Source organism: Varroa jacobsoni, unplaced genomic scaffold (genome assembly GCF_002532875.2).
Source record: "Varroa jacobsoni isolate VJ856 unplaced genomic scaffold, vjacob_1.0 contig00775, whole genome shotgun sequence".
Taxonomy (NCBI): domain Eukaryota; kingdom Metazoa; phylum Arthropoda; class Arachnida; order Mesostigmata; family Varroidae; genus Varroa; species Varroa jacobsoni.
The window spans coordinates 57,457-76,905 of record NW_019214523.1 but is presented as its reverse complement, the minus strand read 5'-3'; the positions used below and the strand labels follow the sequence as shown (position 1 = coordinate 76,905).

The 19,449-nt window shown below is 41.4% G+C and overlaps 2 protein-coding genes across 2 annotated transcripts; both read right to left on the bottom strand.

Moving 5' to 3' along the window:
* Nucleotides 1-20: 20 nt before the first annotated feature.
* LOC111271574 (uncharacterized) lies at nt 21-4,309 on the bottom strand. Its single transcript, XM_022852462.2, has 2 exons — nt 764-4,309; nt 21-377 (listed from the first exon to the last, which is right to left on the bottom strand). The coding sequence occupies exons 1-2, from the start codon at nt 3,523-3,525 to the stop codon at nt 92-94; spliced, it is 3,048 nt and encodes a 1,015-aa protein (XP_022708197.2). The 5' UTR covers nt 3,526-4,309; the 3' UTR covers nt 21-91.
* A 7,616-nt stretch (nt 4,310-11,925) lies between these two features.
* Nucleotides 11,926-19,446, bottom strand: LOC111271585 (uncharacterized). Its single transcript, XM_022852476.2, has 5 exons — nt 17,983-19,446; nt 16,549-16,819; nt 15,828-15,982; nt 12,800-12,995; nt 11,926-12,370 (listed from the first exon to the last, which is right to left on the bottom strand). Exons 1-5 carry the CDS (start codon nt 18,921-18,923, stop codon nt 12,128-12,130), a joined length of 1,806 nt encoding a protein of 601 aa, XP_022708211.1. The 5' UTR covers nt 18,924-19,446; the 3' UTR covers nt 11,926-12,127.
* Between the last annotated feature and the right edge of the window lie 3 nt (nt 19,447-19,449).

Here is a 19,449-nt window from a genome sequence, read left to right as displayed (position 1 = left end):
AATAGGTATTTAGATCTGCGTTATTTTGCTGGACGAAGTGGCTACAAGATTTTTTTATATGGCAACGTTTCAATAAACCTTCAAGACTCTGTTAGTCAAATGACCGGTGAGGATCGCGGTACATTTCAACCGGTTCCGTTTCTCGGTTTGCCAGTTCCATTCGTCGAAAAATATAACGTAGCTGTACGGGCCCAAGGCCAGCAGTCTCCTTTGAAGTGAGGTGAGCCCGCTGTTTCTGAACCTTGACCCAAGCCATCTTCTCTAGAACGTCCTGTGAGCCACCGTATGCCTTGAAGATTCGATCCACCGTCAAGCGCCTCAAACGTAAGGACGACACGGGAATCACCTCAACCTGGCGAGCACCTCTTTGCAAGCGCCTGTAATGGATTATTTGAACACGTACGTCCGTATTATGCAGAAAGAAGAGGGCAACTGTGTCCTAAAGCACGCTTTGGTATTAGTTCCCGTTAACGAGCTCCGCCTATTCCGAACAACTATAATGTCTACGCTTATTGTGTGCTCGGCGGCCGGCGGTACCTTACGGTTATTTGGTGCCTTAGCAGTGAAAAACGTTCTATTTCGTTAAAGTCATTTGTGTTTAGGGGGGGCTAATGAATTCTTTTCTAATATTGGGCTTGGTATACACATATCCTGGTATACATATACGCCATTGCATAGTGCAGCCTCCATAGCATAGAATCATCAAACGTAACTGTCGCTACCTTGCTGCACCGATAAGTGATCAAACGAGTGACATACGTACGCGTCAAGCTCTTCAGTTGAAAGTGTGATTGCTTCAATTCCATCGACTGTCTGGATAACGTCTCCAACGAACAATCTTTGTTTCCCCGATGTCTTCCATACGAAGTGGGCTGCATTCACCACCCAGCCATCCGTGTATCCTACGATTTGGGTTCGAACTAAACAGCGAAACTCTAGGAATTGGGCTGGATTCACCCCAACCGAAATTCGGGGGAGCGATTTTAACAGACAGCCGAAATCCGGGTACATAGCCGCCAGCCGAAACGGCGAAGAGGACTGTACGATAAATGTGGTGACGTCGTGCTGATGGAATGCTAGCTTCGCCTTTACGGTAGCCATCACCTCATTGATTAAGGACGTATTGTTCATCGCTAGCAGAAAGTCACCTTCGATTAACGGTAACGAGTCATAATAAAAACTATCAGAGAACCTTGTGACGTAAAAATACTTGCAGTTATCCTCACCGATCGCGCTCTCTATATGAATGCCCAATTCGAAAATGTTTCGCTTCGGAATGGTAATAACTAGGCGTTCGGCGTTATATCGGTCCAAATCAAACGTGTCGGGTATGCTGAGAGCAGGGGAGCTTGCATTATAGCCCATAACTTTAAGCAGCGGGCCTCTGCCTAATTTTTTTGGAAACCTAAAAACCTCCAAAGCTTTTCGAAATACAGGTGAAATAAACGTCGATACCTGTGGGTACGGGACATCCTCCAGCTTTGTGGGGTTACCCAATTTGTGAGGTCGGATGTCATCGAAAACCGCTTTCGGCGAGAGAGCTGCCTGTTCCGACTCGGTAAGATCTGTCCGACGAAAACGTGGCGGCACAGTTCGCTGGAGTAGTTTGCAGTAGCCGTCTGGTTGAGGGAATAATTTATCCGTTGTACTCAGCTTTTTCCAGTCAACACCAACGATGAACGGGTGCTTGTAAAGGTCGACACGATCACCGTACATACAACGCCCTCGGGGTTTTTTGGTTAATAGGCACTGGAGAAATTCTTTGGCTCCTCCCGACACAGGCACCCCATCTCGATCCGGAAACACCAGCGGGTTTCGATAAATTGCCCTTCGTATCTGGGCATCGTCTGCCCCATCAAAAGGAAATATCTTGGTAAATGTTCGATATAACGTGACCCCTAGAGTCCACCAGTCAGACGACCGACCATAGGATCTCTTGAGCACCATCTCTGGCGGCATGTACTGGGTGGGAATATTGAAATCCACATCATATGAGAACTCACCTATGCGGCGTTCCTGAAATACCAATTGCGACCTTTTCGGGATATGGGCAAGGCATATGCAGGCGTTGTGGAAGCCGACGAGTTTGACGCGCCCCGAACGTTCCATGATGACATTGTCGGTTGTTAGGGCACGATGCATCACCCCACAGCCGTGAATATGTTTTACGGCCGAAATTAACTGTGCAGCTATAGCACGAAATGTGTCCACGGAAAAATACGAGGACTCGGCTACGACATTCTCTAGCGTCAAGCCCCAACAATATTCGAACAAACTGACCATTTGGCCACCAGCTTGAAATCGCGCAAAAGGAGTAGCTACACAGCAGTGATGAATTAGGCTAAGAACACCTCCGGCGACTATTAGCTCTCGCTCTGTCATCACCGTTGATATGTCCATGGCGCACACAGTAAGTGAGCTCCGATGAGTGACTTTATATACCCGAGAGCACCTGCCAAGGGCGATTAGATGGTGCAGCTTGAAGTCCTGCATACGGGGAATTAAATATGAGTATGGGGTGCCATCCCGGGGTGCCGCATTTATACTTTCAGCTAGCCTCATAAAATCAAACGTCTCAACGTTAGCCAAACGCGCCATTAAGGCTGCCGCGTAACTGATATCGATGCCGATATTTCGCACATGCATCGCGATATAGTGCGCCTCCATCGGGTACTTTCTTTCCGCAATGAGATAAAGTTCATAAAGCGAAATAAACATTTCCTCAAGGTCTAAATAGATTAGAGCTCGTCGCTCCAACATATCTCTTATTGTCTGCAACCACAGAATCACTTGTTCACGACAGAAATACTGAAACGGTGTTATCTCCTCAGAGACGTTGCAAGTCGCTTTTAGCCTAGAGTTCACAAGACCGAGAGCGCATTTCAGTGGCCGTTCGAACATGACATTTGCTCGGGCTAGGCCGCGGAAGATATCCTCGGCCTCTCTTACCACTTCGTCATACTTCGATTTCTCTTTAGCGATTTCGTCACTCTCATCGTTCTGTTTACCAATTTGATTCGAATCCAGCTGCTTGTCTCGTTTTCTAGGCCTGTTCGTCTTCTTTAGTCTGACCACATGGTGATTTGGCACGAAGTCGTCCAGCGTCATTTTAGCGGATGAACGACCCCTATAGCCGCGGGCACCACCCTGACGAGTCGTTGCAGGTGGCGATTCCCGTTCGTTGTTTCTAAGTACAGTAACACCGGTTGTGGTACTGACATCCATAGCGGAGGACAGATAGCTGTTTACTGAGTTAACGGCAGCTGGCGTGGCCGACAACTTACGTTTGTTATCGATGCTAGAGCGAGCCATTGCATTGGGCCTGTGTTTTTCGACGTGGTTTACAGATGATAATTTGTACTTCCCCTGGTTATGGCCCACCGAAGGCTGTTCACATGATCCCAAATTGTGGGAAAATTTCGAATTGTCGTCTTTTGCAGTGTCTTTATGATCATTCCTACTTTGACGTTTGCGGTCGGCCTCTTTTAAGGATGAAGGGCTCTGGGATTTTCGCCGATTGCTCATGAAACTTCTGTTATTAAAAACTTCGTTGTTCAACGAAAGGCGATTGTCGCGCTTCGCTTGCTATCGTGGGGGCACATTTTTAGCGAGAAAATAAACAGCTCGTCTCGCAGCTGTCACCGAAGTAGATGTCCATTCCTAAAATGTTTGCTATTATATGATTGTGTGGCGTTTAGCAATACCTGCGATGTCTGGTACTCGTAGTTATCTCCTGCATTTGCTGCGTCTGGTTATGAGGATAAGATAATATAATTAAAGATCCTTGTTATAGCTTTTAAAGATTGCTGAAGTTACTTTCGATGTACAATACCAGCTCACTTTGTTTCGCCATGTTTAATGAATTTATATTGATATAAGGAAGCGGTTCATTAAAACGGTGCTCTAAGAGATTTTTAAAATTATTCCTAATCTGTGACTGATTGCAAAGAAACTTCTACCAATTGGAAATCAGCCATTTTTGACTTGGTGTGTGCACAATACGCAATAGTCGTGGCATCATCTCACCCTCGCTGTCCAATGTTTCGGCGAGATGCTTATCAACCGGTGCGATGGAGAACATCTTTTCACGCTCTGAAGCTCTCTGATTAAGCACCCAGTTAATGTTCTGCTCAGAACTCACTAAGGCTTCAGTTATGTGTAGGGGCATCGTGAGGGGTGCCCAATGCATTAATAGGACAACTTGTTGCATCTAGATCAGGAAGCGGAACTCACTGTGGTTGAGCTTTTAATAAAGTTTGTTTTATAAAGTGTACGAACAAAAAAGACGTTATGCATTTCAGAATAGCTACCACAGGTCAAATACACGTTCTCTTTGAAACCGGAACCAGATTGCCCTAGCACTAACAAGAAGCATTTTGGTACCTTTTCTAAGTTAGGGATTATTAGAGCGAAGGTACCGGTTAAGATCCAAGCGAACTCCGCGTACCATTGATAGGTTTGAAGTCGTTTTCCGACTCGATTGCTCGCTAAGTAACAAGGACACGGTTCTGTTTGTGTTGGGAGTGAGCAGAGGTCGATGCAGTTCTTTAAGTGTAAGGGCATAAACCAGATTGGCGAGTGGTAGGCGATCTTCTAGTTGCGTAAATCTGTGAGCGTCGGAACAACCAGATGCAGCTACAGCCATAAAAAAAGTCCCAGCAATCCTGAAGATAGTGAGTAAATTATGGCATTAGACAAATACTTACTTACTTACCTAAGCTAGTTAATTATAATCTGACAATGCTGTTAATTGTTCACTGTAATTTAGTAGAGTAGGACATGGCACGATGGTGTCTACTTCCACAGTGCGTCGGCACTATACATTTAGTATTTATCTGAACTTTATTGGCCAGCACGCTCATTTAGATAATTTATACGGATCTGAAGTAAGAAAAAAAAGCGCTAATTAACAGAGTTTATATTTAACTTCCGACCAGTTCAGCTTGTACACAGGAATTTCTATATCGGCAAGTAAAAAAGAGACGGATCATTTTTTTCATACCTGTCAAACGAATTACTATATTGTTATTAATTAGATATTACAATAGTAAAAATCAGTTTCTATACAGAAATGGTTCCTGCAGAATGAAAATAAACCTTGTAAGCTTCAAATCGTCGATTCGTGTACGGCATTATGACGATGTAATCTTTAGGTGTGAACAGCTGCGAAATTCTATTTTCGTTTAGTAATAATTTTTAGTTTAACTTACTTGTAGATTAGACACGGTTAGCTGAACTTAGTAGACGAAAATTTGACATTACCATACCGAACCAATGAGAAAGTCTTCCTCTTTCGTTGTTTTTTTTTTTTCCCAAAACTCTATTTGCCATTTCGTACAACCGGAGCAGTCACTATTTAAAAAAAGAAAAACAGACTCACGTTCTATAATTATGTTACTGCTCATAATGCAAGCAAGTACAAATGAACAACTGATAATGCCAAATGGCGCTGGCCGATTAGGGCGTCACACAAATTGCTATAAAGATAATACATTAATTATAGCTACCTATAATGTAGCACTCATCACTGCACCAGTATCGCAATTATGGATGTATTGACTAATTATTTCGTACTATTTTTTTTTAGATGTTCTTGCTTAAGACGCTCGATATTTGAGGTGACTGAAAATCAAAGGGTGCCTGCAACTATGGGCGCATCGCCATCGAAGAAATTTCTATTTTTTTTTTTTTTTTTTTTTTATAAAATACGAATTGCAGTTGCTAATTTTTCTGATTTATAGATTCTTAAAAAAAAAAATTGCTATAGCCTATCACACAAGTTAATCGGTTGTTTGAATGCGGTTGGTGTAGATTGTTTCATTCAACTTACATAAAAATCGATTGACCCACCCCGAAAGGGGATCTTTGTCAAAAAAAAATCCCTCTCTTAGAGCAATACGTCTCATCTTATCTGAACTATGTCACAAGTGAACATAAAAAGAATATGAAAAGGAATTTATCTACGATAATACATGCTGACGTTTTCAGCCTGAGCATTAGTATTTCATTAAGAGATAGACAAACCACCTCATAGTGTCTGGATTTGACGGCGAAAATATTAATCCAGGCCCGCAACGATCTGTACATATGTACACTCGTTGTCTGCATAGTAACAAAAAAAAAACATCGAACCTAATCACTTTAACCCCGCTAAAGCATGACCATATTTAAGGATTTGTTCGCTCAGTCGACAAAACGCCTCTTTAACAACAAACAAAGCTAGCTGAAATATATATCGATACCGTTAATATAAAGTTCGTTTATACACATTTATTTGTGAATAAAGAAAAACGTTTCTTTTAATATATACTATTATAACACGTTACATACGTACTGCATAAATAGGGTAATATCTATCGTGTTAGAAAGGCTACCCAGCAGAGTAGATCATTTATCTCTACGACAATGCCAGATACAAACCCCTTTTTTTGCAACGACTTGTATAGGGGCTCTTTTGCGCCCACCGCATTCTTCACACCTTGTAACCCACAAATTAGCATCTTTTCCGACAGTTAAGAGCCCCGCAAAAAAAGGTTGGACACCTGTCTTAACACTCGATCTAAAGGCTTTTGATAAGACCTAGTAATTTTGTTGCGAAACAAGAAAGGCCTAAGGGTGGCGAATACATACGACGTCCTTTTATCACAATCAAATCTTGCATTTTTTCAACAGGCGGAAGTCGTCATTACTTGTTGACAAGTTTATTTTTTTGGTCTCTTGACGTTTTTTTGCCATCATGCCCGTCCACTTTCACCAGAACGTAGGCGAGAAAGTGCAAGATCTATTATCGTCATCGTTTAAATGTACAGGTGCACCCTACGGTATTAAATAAGCTAGCTAAAAAGTTGAGTGGAAAGGAAATTTTGGTAATGATTTGATTTCGTCAAGTTTATATAATCGATACTTTTGTAGTAACTTGTTTCAGTCAGTGCTTTTGCACAGATCATCGAATTCGGCACTTGACGGACATTCTAGAGAAAACAGGCCTTCATTTTCGGATCGTGTTTTCTGTTCGCGAAAAAAAATCACAATAGATAAAGCGAAGAGCACAACAAAGTAGACCCCCACGATCAGCACTAGTCAATCCACATATGTATCTGTTACTAGTCACATTATTTGTTTTATTTGGTGGTGGGATATGCAGTGCTTTGTAAGACGCGAATAGCTGGCAGCTTTGATACAAGCTTCCGTCTTGAGAAAACGTCCAAACATGACATCGTGAATGGTATAACATTTACGCCACTAAGATTTATCTTCTAGCTTATCGATGAACAAATTGAATAATTATATTTCGCCAAAATTATATAATCTCCAGGTAGGATTGGTACTGTGCCAGACAGTAGCTATGTACAGAATATTTTTTTCGCGTTGACATTATATCCCCTTTAGCTAGAAGATATAGCATAATCCATAAAGTACGATACGTCAATTGTTATATATATATGTATAACATGTTATATGTTAGTGGTGTCCCCTTATTAACCAGCTATTTCATGGTCCTACTTTTTATAGTCCTTACATATATAGCTAGCTAGCTAGCGCCAGCGACACCATGGTTATTTATGGATGCAGTAACTCATCCATCAGCATCGGCCAGCATGTTTTGGATTGAATTGAATTGGACAAGATATGTATATGTAGAGAACTTTCAGCCCGTTTAGATATGACTAACTTCTCTACATCAAGGTACTTCTGTCGAAGACGGATAAAAATCGGCACTTCCCTCATACTAGAACTAAGTAGGTAATCAAAGTAGAATGCGTTCATTGGCACGGCCAATGGATTTACACGGCCTGGCATAGCCTACCTGTTTAAGTGAAAACTCAATTTTGGTAAAACGACAGAAGTAGGAAGCAACAATTCCATTTTACACGTACGAATGAGAAGAAGAAAAAAGTTTTACCATGAGACTTTGTAGAACTTCATGTTATAAATACGCAAATTTCGAGGGTTCAAGATCTAACTTAGCATTACATCTAAAAGTCTGTAGAAAAACTATTAAGACAAAGTTCAACATATCCAAATTGCCTGTTCAAAGTGCACAGTTAATACTAGTTTAGTTCCTAACACCGATTGTACGAGATGAAGCCATTAAATCTGAATATAGTTTTTGGTTCGGGTGCTTTAGAGTACATATATACATACGCCCCATTTTTTTTCTCTATGGAAAAAAAAACTAGGAATAGTATGTATGAAAGAAAGCCGTTTTCTAGGAAACTTTATTGCTTTTCATGCAAAGCTATTGTGCTTGGAGACGTACTGCATGTAAATCGTAAATCGGGATCGTAAATGCTGTACGTCGTCAGCATCCTTTAACTTTACAACCTTAAACGTCTTCGTTTGCCCAAGTGTCCTGACTTCATATGGATTGGCTGGCTATAGCGATATACAAGCGTATTATGTAGAAGATGTTGAGATTATTATGCATGTATACATATATGCACGATAGTCACAGTAAGTGGTTAACTATAGGTTAACTTTCATTCGTGATTAATAGTTGTAAGCAATATTTTGTTCAGAACAATATCGATACCGCCCTTACGTCTGAATAACTCTAGTACTACTTTTGTTCAAAACTAAGGCAAAAATATAAATTTCTGTCATGTTCAATACGAAGTTAAGATGAAGTTCTGCTATACTTCAGTGAGTTAGCGTAATGGAAGGGGTCTGTTAGCACGCCCGTTTGACCTAAGCAGCCGGCATAGCTTCGTAATCTAATTTGCAGTGACGCGCAAAAATTGCAGGATGAAGATCAGTAAACCTGCTCAAACGTAAATGAAAGGGCGTTATTGCTTTTAAAGTATCGCACTATAATCTATAATATTTTACTTTTATTTCGTGCTTAAAGTCCGTGAAGTCCAAATACGTCATCATTTACGCAAATCAAAACTTAAAAACAAAGCCCGCTACGTGTAAGGTTAATCTAAACTATACAGTAAAAAGGAATTTATCAATGAAATCCACGTTGTAAAAATGGGTTTGTCTTGCATGGATTCTGTTCATTGAAACTCTCCGATATCTGTACGAGCCTGCAGTCTACCTTTTTTGCTCGAACGGACTTTTCTTTTTCTTTTCCAAATCCTCATGGTGGTAAAGTGAGTCGAAACTGATACTCGATACGAGCGCCCCGCAACGAAGAAGCAAAAGTGCGACAGATCCTAACCGCTTTAAGTTTCCTTAATCGTTTAGTTTTTTTTTTTTTTGTTTTTTGGACTGTGCTGTCTACCCTGGCATGGAAGTTAGCTACAAAAGGAAGAAGCACGCACTATCCGGTTCAAGTGTAGTGATACCGTGAACAAGATCAGTTGATCTTGTTCACGGTATCACCGAGCTAAACTAACAGGACGGTTATCTTCTATTTGTAACGCTTGTAGGTACTCTCATTCATAGTTTTCCGTCGTCTTTTGCGGTCTTGGTCGCGAGTCAACTTGTTTCAAAGATCTCGAGATCGAACAATAACAACGACTGACTATGTGCTAGTCGAAATGGTAACGAGAACGGCCGCTGCCTAAAGGTTCGATTGTTGATGGCGCAATAAATACGCTACGATTTGTACACTTTATAAAGCTAAATCAATGGATTTGTCTACAATAAACTGCATAATATTATCATTTCTTGTAGCGTATACAGTTAGCGAATGAGTATGCACTGTTTCCCTTTATTAAAACATTTACCCTCGTCCCCATTCAATATGTATATACAAGTGTGCAGAATTAGTCTACAGTCTTCTTTGGTAATTGCACAACATTTATATAACGTAACTTATATGATGCTGTAAAAACACATTTGCAATAAATCAGGTTGAAGGTTTTTAATAAACAGTATTGGCATGTTCGTCAGCATATTTTGTACACGGAGGTTTATGCTGCTTTGGTCGTAAGGGCATTCTGAATTATGCTGTCACGATAATCGTCTAGCGTTATTATGTTGCTTGCTATAGACTAGCAGTTCCCTACGCTCGCCCTTTTTCTTCAATCCGACCGTTCGATTTATATCGCGCCACGATGCTCGCGCTTCTACGGTTTTCGATCAGCTCTCGTATTAAGGCACAGCTGACGTGTACAGCCAAAGCGTATTTTCTACTGCTGGAGTGAACACGCTATCGGTGAAACGGTTGTTTGGTCAGTCGCAGGCCGCATCTTATCACGCATCAATACGCTGCTAAGATGTCGCAGAGTCACGCCCCTACATATCTGAACAGATATCGGTAATTGCTGTGCGAGCCACTATCAGTGCTATCGACATAACCTGTAAGTGGAATAGATGTGCTATGAATTGCCTAAATAACCGAAAGTAAGTTTTGTCCCAGCCATATAATTGCAAACTAACTTACTCTACTTGGAACCATAACTATATTGATGTAGTTTCAATGTAACGTTTAATTCTCAATTTATGCTTTTCCTTTTCCCCTTCCGATTCCTGGAAGGCTAATAGAAATAGTTTGTTCATTACTATATAGCTGCTGGAAATTTGTATAATATTAAGCCCAGCCCAGCGGTTGGCCTACTGAATCGCAAGGCATGTGAAGTTGCCGAGGGCTGTACGTTTGGCTGAAGTGCTAAAAAATGTTTAGAATATTATTTAGAATTGCAACAACAAACAACTGCAGCTTTCTGCAATTATGTTTGTCTAGAATAATAACGACTACAGTGATATTAGTTACAATTACGGTGATATTAGTCACCGTAATTGTAACCAATATCACTGTAATATGCACTGGTCATAATGTAGAACGGTGCCTGAAAGGCCCGGACATAATCCTCGCAGCATTTACATTTAACAAACTGATGGAACATAACAAACGTCTGGGCTCGTCCGCGATTTAGACCCCGGACCTCTCGCACCCAAAGCGAGAATCATACCCCCCAGGCCAACGAGCCACACACATTACGACCACTCTCACTTTTTCACCCTACGAGTATACTGCTGGAGGAAATTATTTCCTAATGCTACCGATAGACACCTTGGCAAAAAACCTACGAGTAGACAATGAAAATACCTACATAAATAACCGTGTAGTGGTAGCCCATAAAATTACACCTCCAAAACACGTTTAGAAAGAATTTAAAACCTGTACACTTCTCAAGACCTACACATTTACAGTTCCGCTGCCCGATATATACGAGAGAAATTCAAGTAGACCATCGCAAGGTTGTCAAGAAGCAAAAAGACAATTTTCTATTGAACAACAAAATAGAATATGGAAATCCCAGCAAATTAATCTACCTACGCACCATCGGCATAAAAATTACGTTACCATGCTGCATTCAGAGACGCGCTTGAGATAGAACCGTTATTGACTAAGAGGCACAGAACCAATAAATAAATCGTTGGCAACGAGTTAAACGCTAACGAATCGTCGACTTTGACGAAAGCGTCGTAATGTCCGATGCAGCCACTTTTAATTGCGAACAATGCCCAGCGATATAAAACGAAGGTGCTTTCACGCTGCACGCTTCGTACCTACGGTCTGGTGTTGAGGGTAGCAAAGAAGCACGCCATAACCGTGCCGCTCTTCCATGCCCTGAATGCGGAGTACGTTGCCCACCAATCCCGGCGAAGTATACGCTGTAGTAAACCGAGAATGGCGATAGAGCAGGCCCCAGCGACCAATGCGTGCTAAACAGTACGTCTTACATAATACGTTTGTCAGAAGAAGAGTTCGTCGTTGTTTAAAAAATAAAATAATAATGCTTAATTTGTTATCGGTACGACCTCGCAAATTACAATTGTGTACCTTGAGGGCCTAACAAGAACGAAGTAGTTCCTACAAGAACATGCAATAGTCCACCTCTTAAAATGAAGTGTGTGTTAATGGAAAACTAATATCCAAGGACGTAGACAGCGGAAGCAATTCGCTTGCAATCAACGATACGAACGAGACTACTGGTTCTAACGTTCTGAATGAGAACCACTCCACCTCGATCCCGTTTGACAGATTGATCAAAATTGGTTTCGGCTTTATTTTCGTTAATTAACGTTCCGTGTGCAATTAACAATGACATGCACACCACCTTTGTTTTGCTATAACAAATAGATTTATCACTGACGATCGAGTAACATAGTTTTTGTTTTTTTTTATAAACACAACAGAACCCCAAGTGATCTGCAGATCAGTGTGAGTTCGTCATGCTTTCTGGCGCATTTCTCCGTCGCGGCACGAGTACATTTCACCATCGGATCGACGACACTTTTGGACTGGTAAACCATTAAGTTGTTGTTCCCGGAGCTCACAAATGTAGGACACGTTTCGGGGAATATTCACGTCAAGGCTAATGCTCGGCGCATGCCTACTAGAGTCGTAAGTCACCATGGCGCTGCTGATATAGACAATCGGATGCATCACTGTCCTGATCGGCCTTAGCGGAACCTGCGAAAGCGGTTTTGAATATCAAGGAAACTAGTTTAGAGAGTAAGAACACCGGACATCCGCACAATGTATAGTTATTTTTTTTTAACTGCTAGTTAAACAAGTTTGCTAAATAAATAGAACCAGCAAGATTTTTTTTATCAATCTGTTCTACGAGATAAAAATTCATGTCAATTAGTTTTGTCTTTGTTTCCGGCTTTAATAATTATCTTCGTAGAGCGTCGGCAAATACCACTTCTATTTTTATTAAGCGCTGTAGCTTAGACATGTCCTAACGAATATTTATTATAATTGTTTCTATAATTTTGACCTTTTTTGAACGTCATTGGGGGGAGATTTCAGTGTAGAACAGTGATTTTAAATACGAACGTTTAAAATAAATGAATATATAATATTTGTCCTATCGCGTATCTGAGTATATATATCAACCTGAAAGTCCTCTTTAATAACGCAGTCGTAGCGCGTACTTCTTTCAACGATAATGTGACACAACCAAAATTGAAGCCTATCTTCTGCGTAGCTTAAATCAAAACGAACGCCGATCGAATGTTTTTCTTCGGAATCCATAAACAGTTTGCCATATGACTGATGAGGTAATCGTCTGACGATTTTATGTACAAAGTTCCTGTAGCAAACAATCACTATATTGTTAACCGGTGTATAAAAATTCACACTTGTTTCCAGGATACAGATCAATCTATAATCGCTATAGTAATGCCAGTAATTCATGTTTAAAGCGTTAAATATATACACATAACATGTATTATTTTATATATAAACATATAAGTTAGTATACCTGATGTCTAAGGGGCTCGAGCAAACTAGGTACATTCGATAATGACTCGTCAGTGAACGAACGTTCCCTTAGTATCTCTATATTAGTTTCTTCCTGTTTTTGTTCTTAACTTGAACTACTTAAGTCTATTCAATTTAATTTCAAGTTCGTCCATTCATGAGTATAGCAATTAGGTATGTGCGCTTCGCTGTGACGCTAACCATTATACCTACGGCAGATATAGGTCCCCTCATCTCGTAGAAAAACTAAGGTCCGACATTGATTCACAGATGGCCTGCAAATCCTTGAAAGCTTTACCGCGGCAACCTTGAAACGCACCTCAGTCAAGCCTAGTAAGCTCACAATTACTGTAGACTGTGCCTTTTCAAAAAGAATGGCAACGGAGCCTGATAGGGTTATATAACTCACCACTCTTATAATATAAGAGTGCTCTGTGAACATTGCAACGTTGGGGTTTATCTCTAACAAAGAATGATTGACAGTGACACGGAGCGTTTTCCACTACTTTTGGACATCCAGACGTTCCATGTAAAAAGCAAGGCAATACTCTCAAAATCCATACATTTAATGAGCTGCAATTGTACAGTGTTTTTGGAATCAACTAAAAACAAAGCGTTCTCAGAACAATCGTGCGAAGGCGAACAAAAGGCTGTGCGAGGGTACAAATCACCACAAAAACGCTCAATTCCACGGAGCAACAAAGGCAGCAAAATTGACAGCTGGTAGTGTTGCAGTACTCACCTAGTAAGAGTGCCTCCTGCCGTATGACAGGGGAAGCGGATGGGGATGAGACATCACATGCCGCGGCCAGAAAAATTATAGTAGGTATGATTAACGAAAGAGACAGAAGAGGGTTTGACAAAAATGATCAAAAATGTCGTCAAAGCCATAAAGGGAGAAAGAACACAAGAAACATCTGCAATCCAAGTGATCGATCAAGCCGGGAATGAGGCCACTAGGAAACTGCTCGAAGTGTACGGCAGACATTTTGAGTATGAAATAGAGCTCTGCACAAAAACACGGAAAATAAACAATCTCAAAGCGCGAAAAGACCCGGAAACCCGAGAGAACAAGGAAAACAATACGAGGGGACCTCAACAATAAGGGTAAAAGTGAGGGACAATAGATTCTACAAAGAGGTGCTGGCGGGATTAAATTCGAGGCTGAGGCCTACGAATATCGACGGGAAAATCGGGATCCCACAAGGCGCAGGGGGAGATGTAGTGCTAAGGGTACAGGGATCTAAAACAGAAGAAGCCCAGAAAATCGCCAGCGCTCTCAAAGGCTAGGAAGACTAGGAAATCTGCGTACTATGGCTACGGAAAACAGAATACCCAATGACATCAAAAACGCATTGAGATTAAGTGCAGAAGTAATGGCCAGGGATCCTAGACAGTCACGGGGCAGTTGGTACTCACAGATAGATATAATAAGTCCTAACCGCATAAAAAACAACAGGATCGTGCAAATGGGACCCTACAAATGCAGGACTAGGTCCTCACACCGAACTGTTTCCGATGCCAGAAAGTAGGTTACAACAAGCCTACGGGTGCAAGAAAAGAAAGCAGACGGAATACGATGCTTCCACTGCGGTAACACAGGGCATCCAGGCAATATTTGTGACAGGCTAACCCCTTACTGCTACGCATGCGAGATTGATGGCCACAGAGACATATCAATGTAATGCCCCAAATATAGGACATTAGTGGATCGAGCCCGAGATACACAGAAAAGAGTAGGAAAACGTCAAAGCCCCCCACTCTCTTCTGGAGAAAGAGCTACGAAGACAGGAGAGCTTACGTATCATTCCTGCCAGGTCCTGTCGTGCCACGGACAGTTTCAGACTTACATGGCAAAGAGCGGCAAAGTGCAAGCGGACACCTGCGTACTCTGCTCGTCGGGCATGAAAGACAGTAAAACACACCGCACTAAATGGGGTCAGAGATAAGTAAGTACACAGAGAGGTATTAATGAAGGATAGAGTAAAGGAAACAGTGGAAATGATGCCGAAGAACAGGGGAAACTGGAAGAAGTTTACGGTATTTTATGACGACATTATGAAAAAAAATAAAACAGCTCGAAAGGATGCGCTGCAAGAGAATAACGGAAGCTCGAGATGAGCAAAAATCCGATATCCTATAGCCGCTTTTTATGGGAGAGCAGGGCACAAGACCCAGCCCAGGAACTAGCTTATCTGGAGAGGAGGGGAGCTAGACCGGCGGATAGACCGGAACGTGACAAATGGGATAGTAGCTCAACGCCCGTTCCTGCAAGCTAGGATTTCGAAGTAATATTAAACTATATCCCGAACCAAAGCCCAAGTCTTCGAAGGGTCCAGGGTTTAGTTGGAAAGCTGTAACTTAACTCATCACTAAAATGTCTAGTAAATTGTAAACAGAGAAAAATGAAATTTTACTTATTAACAATCAATCAATAATCTTTAGGCTCGGTACTGTTTAGAGTTAGTGTGAAATCAAGCCGAACTGGAGGAGAAATCAAATATTTGAAGTGTATTTGAATCACTTTCAATGAAACGTACTCCTATGCGATCATGCTCAGCCTGTAGTCCGCTCAATATTGAATAGCACTTCCACTATAGGTTAATCTAGTTAATGCATCATCCTAACTAAAGTAGGCCAACTGAAGTATTGCACAGCTTACATTGAATTCGGGGATAATGCCAATCGTTTGACCGTCCGGCTACTAAAATCCAAGACAAAAGCCATCACTGCCTTTTTTACTGGAATAATGAAGGCTAAAAATGGCACCCCACGCGATATACTTTGGACTTCACTCACATTTAGTTCAAAATGTGCCTGAAATGACCAAATAAAAGATTGTAATCCCTGAAACACCTTCGGGAGAATCGAGCACAGACTAAACAAGATTTGCTTCGAAGGATATATCGTTTTATGCTTACACCTCACTCAATATGATGCTGTATAACGGGCTGGCCTAAACATAAGAATGAACCTATGAGTGCTATGATAAGATCTTTCTGGCCATAAGTCATTGAGCTGTGAAAAAAATCACAAGTGAATCTGCTGGCGCATCAGCATTGAGGAAATTACCCCCTCTCTGGCCTAAGCACAATAAGTTACTTTCACATCAGCATTGAGGAAATTACCCCCTCTCTGGCCTAAGCACAATAAGTTACTTTCAAGGAAACTAGACGTATCCAGGAATCACAAGCCTACACAGAGTAAAACATACTGTGACGCTACAACGAATCGCAACGAATTACATCGGTACAAAGTGGCCTAGTCCTACTAAAATACAGGCATAGCACATTACTGCTACCTTGAACATCTGTAAAAGCTGCTTAAATGTTAACTCAAGTGGTGAAAGTACAGGGTAAAAAAGTAAACAATGGATTGCGTACTATACTGTGAATGCTGAGAACTCGAGTGTTTAGATAGTTTTGAAGCATGCTGAAGTCCTGGCTCACGAGCTTCGTTGCGAAACCCGCATCGCGTGTTTCGTATTCCGGACACCAATTCCCAAGTGAATTCTGAAGGTCTCCCCAGTCGGCAAGCTCGTCTGTCTTGCGGACCGCGCCTACCGTTTTTCGGTTCTGCACTGCCAATATAATGCTCACGATCAAAGCGACGACACCAAGAGAACAAAATGCGACGATGAGGAGCCGAGGCCACCTGCACAGCGACGGGTAGCACTCAATACGAACTAACGGACTCGACGGCTACGTGTGCTTGCTACATTGCCTTATCACTAGTATTAATTTGAAATTTTTCATGCGTGTATGACAAGCGAATCATTTGGGGGTAGTCGGCTACACATGCGTGTAACAAAAAAGAGACGCACCTGTTCCGGGATGTAATAGGTGTCAACGTTAATTTAATTAAAAACATCTTTCGAAGAAATTTTTTTTCTGTTTACTCGATTAACATGTTCTAATTTCCATAGCCCAAGCAATATGACTCATACCTGTCGCAGATTGTCAGAAAAAAAATAAGACTAAGTGTGCAATGGTCTAAATATAAATCGAGATGTTTACAAGACGGGAAGCATCTATCATGTTGCACGTTCTGCAGTCGAACTCAATTTACTCAATAAAATAATCGAAAACATTAGATTGAATCTGGTATCTCTCTTATTGCGAGAACTCGCTCTAAACCGCACGAGAGCCAGAAAGATGTTTTGTTGTGAAGACGTCTGGCCTGCGTACCGCACACACAACCAGGGGTATAACAAAATGTCTAATGACAGTTTAAAACTCCATTTTAGGCGATAGAATATGGTGAAGAAGGAGGAGAAAAATGGAAATTCCAAGGAATTTCGCTCCACCCTGTATGTATATATCATAGGTCGGCCTGAGATCGGTCCCTTTTTCTGTCAGCCTTCGGTGTGTTGTCCATGACTTTCTAACACCATTCATATAAAGGAAAGCTACTAATGAATTCAGCCGAAATGGTGTAACAAACGCAGAGCACTCCATAAAAAGAGCGTGTGGATTTACAAGCCAGACAAAGATAATAGTAAAGACATCGTTAGCAAATACTAGTGGCTCAATAGGAAATGCCTAACGGGCATGCTAGAATATACAAGTCGGGTGATGTTTTATGTTTCATATATATATATCATAATAGTAAAGTGTATATATTTTTATACACACACACACACACTTTACTATTCGACCCCGTATAGGGTGGGTTTCTTTTGAAACACTTCTTTGAACGCTTTAAGGTTATGTCCATTCTTAAATAGCATGTTGATCACACTCTAATAATTCATTCACTTGGCTTGTTATGTCAGGCTAACTATCATATGATAACAATGAAGAACATTGTTTACTCACATTTTTCGGTGCGGTTCATCGGCATCTCCTCCCCTTAGTAGCTGCCAAAGAAAGAATCCCGCATATTTACTCTTAGTATTTTTTATCTTTGGGTTCGCGCTGTCCGTAAAATCATTTTTTGTTGGTAGATGTTTGTCCTTTGGCCTATTTTCATTCCTCTTCAGATCAATCTTCTCAGTGCCCTCAGAAATCGTCTCTACCGGTTGCTTGAAGTACCGTCGAATTCGTGGCGACTGGGCGGTTCTACTGGCGAGAATTTTTGCACTCACCCCAGGTTGCTTTCGACATTTGCGTATGAGTTTACTTATGAGCGGTGGCTTCAAGTTTTTGGCCTTTGGTTTTCGACTATTCCGTGACGATTTCGCACCCCAGGGCTTTGCCGATGTATGTGTTACTTTAGAATCTATACGTGAGGGTTTAGCGGCTGGAGCTATAGGTTTATCCACCTTAGCAGAAGGTTTTAGATTAGCGTTTGTGGGCTTCCGAATAGCATTGGTGGGTTTGAAAGGCACATCCCAAGGTTGCGGCGTGAGGCTGGTAAAGGTCGTTTTTGTGTTCGGCGCATAGGGAGGCGTTTGTGCAGTTTTCCCGTCCTTCCCTAAAGGTTTCGGACACTGATCATCAGATTCCACAGTAAGTACAGAGGCTTTCAGATTCGGTTTTTGATCTTCTAGAATTGGCTTTTGTGTTTCTCTGCTTGAAGGCCAAGATCCAGAAATGCGTTTTGTAGATTGAGTCTGCGATTCAGGATTTGGTTTTGTACTTTTAGCTTGAGATGCAGGATCCCGGTCTCGGGGCTTTGTGCTACTGAGTCCCGGTCGCAGACGCCGCTTCCGAGATTTCCGTCCTGAGCCCCGAAAGCTCGATTTCTCGTTCCGGATTTTTCGGTTTAGAGATGAAGGTTTACTATCCCTAAGTGACCTATCCCTCTTTGACTTCATCGGGTTAGGTCTCAGGTAGTATTTGCTTAGCTAACTGTAGGCTTTTAACCCAAGGTCGTTGTTCTTCAGGGATGGATGGTGTATATTTCATTGTGAGCGCAATATCAAAAATTGTCGAATTTCCGAGAATCTGACTTGCAAGCCTTTTAAGGCGACGTCCGTATTGTAGGACAAGGCGGAAATTAGATGTCAATACAGTGTTCAGTACGTTGTTTTCTGTGTTGCGTTGTTGTTTTATACAGCCAATGCTAAATTTCTGGGCCTAATAAACGCTTTCTTTCGGTTAAAAAGAAAAGAAACAGCTGAAATCAAAACACATCAAATAGGCCAAAACTAGGGCTATAATACCTGTAGCGCGGCGAGGCCAATCCTTAGTATTATATATTAGATGAAGGGAGTGCATTATTTAAACTTACAGCTCAAGCTGTGAAATCAATTAAGTTTGCTTTTGAACGACGAGGCTAGTGAACATCTGCCGATAAAAGAGCAAGTATTAACCTATTTTTACACATAATCTCAAGCTCTA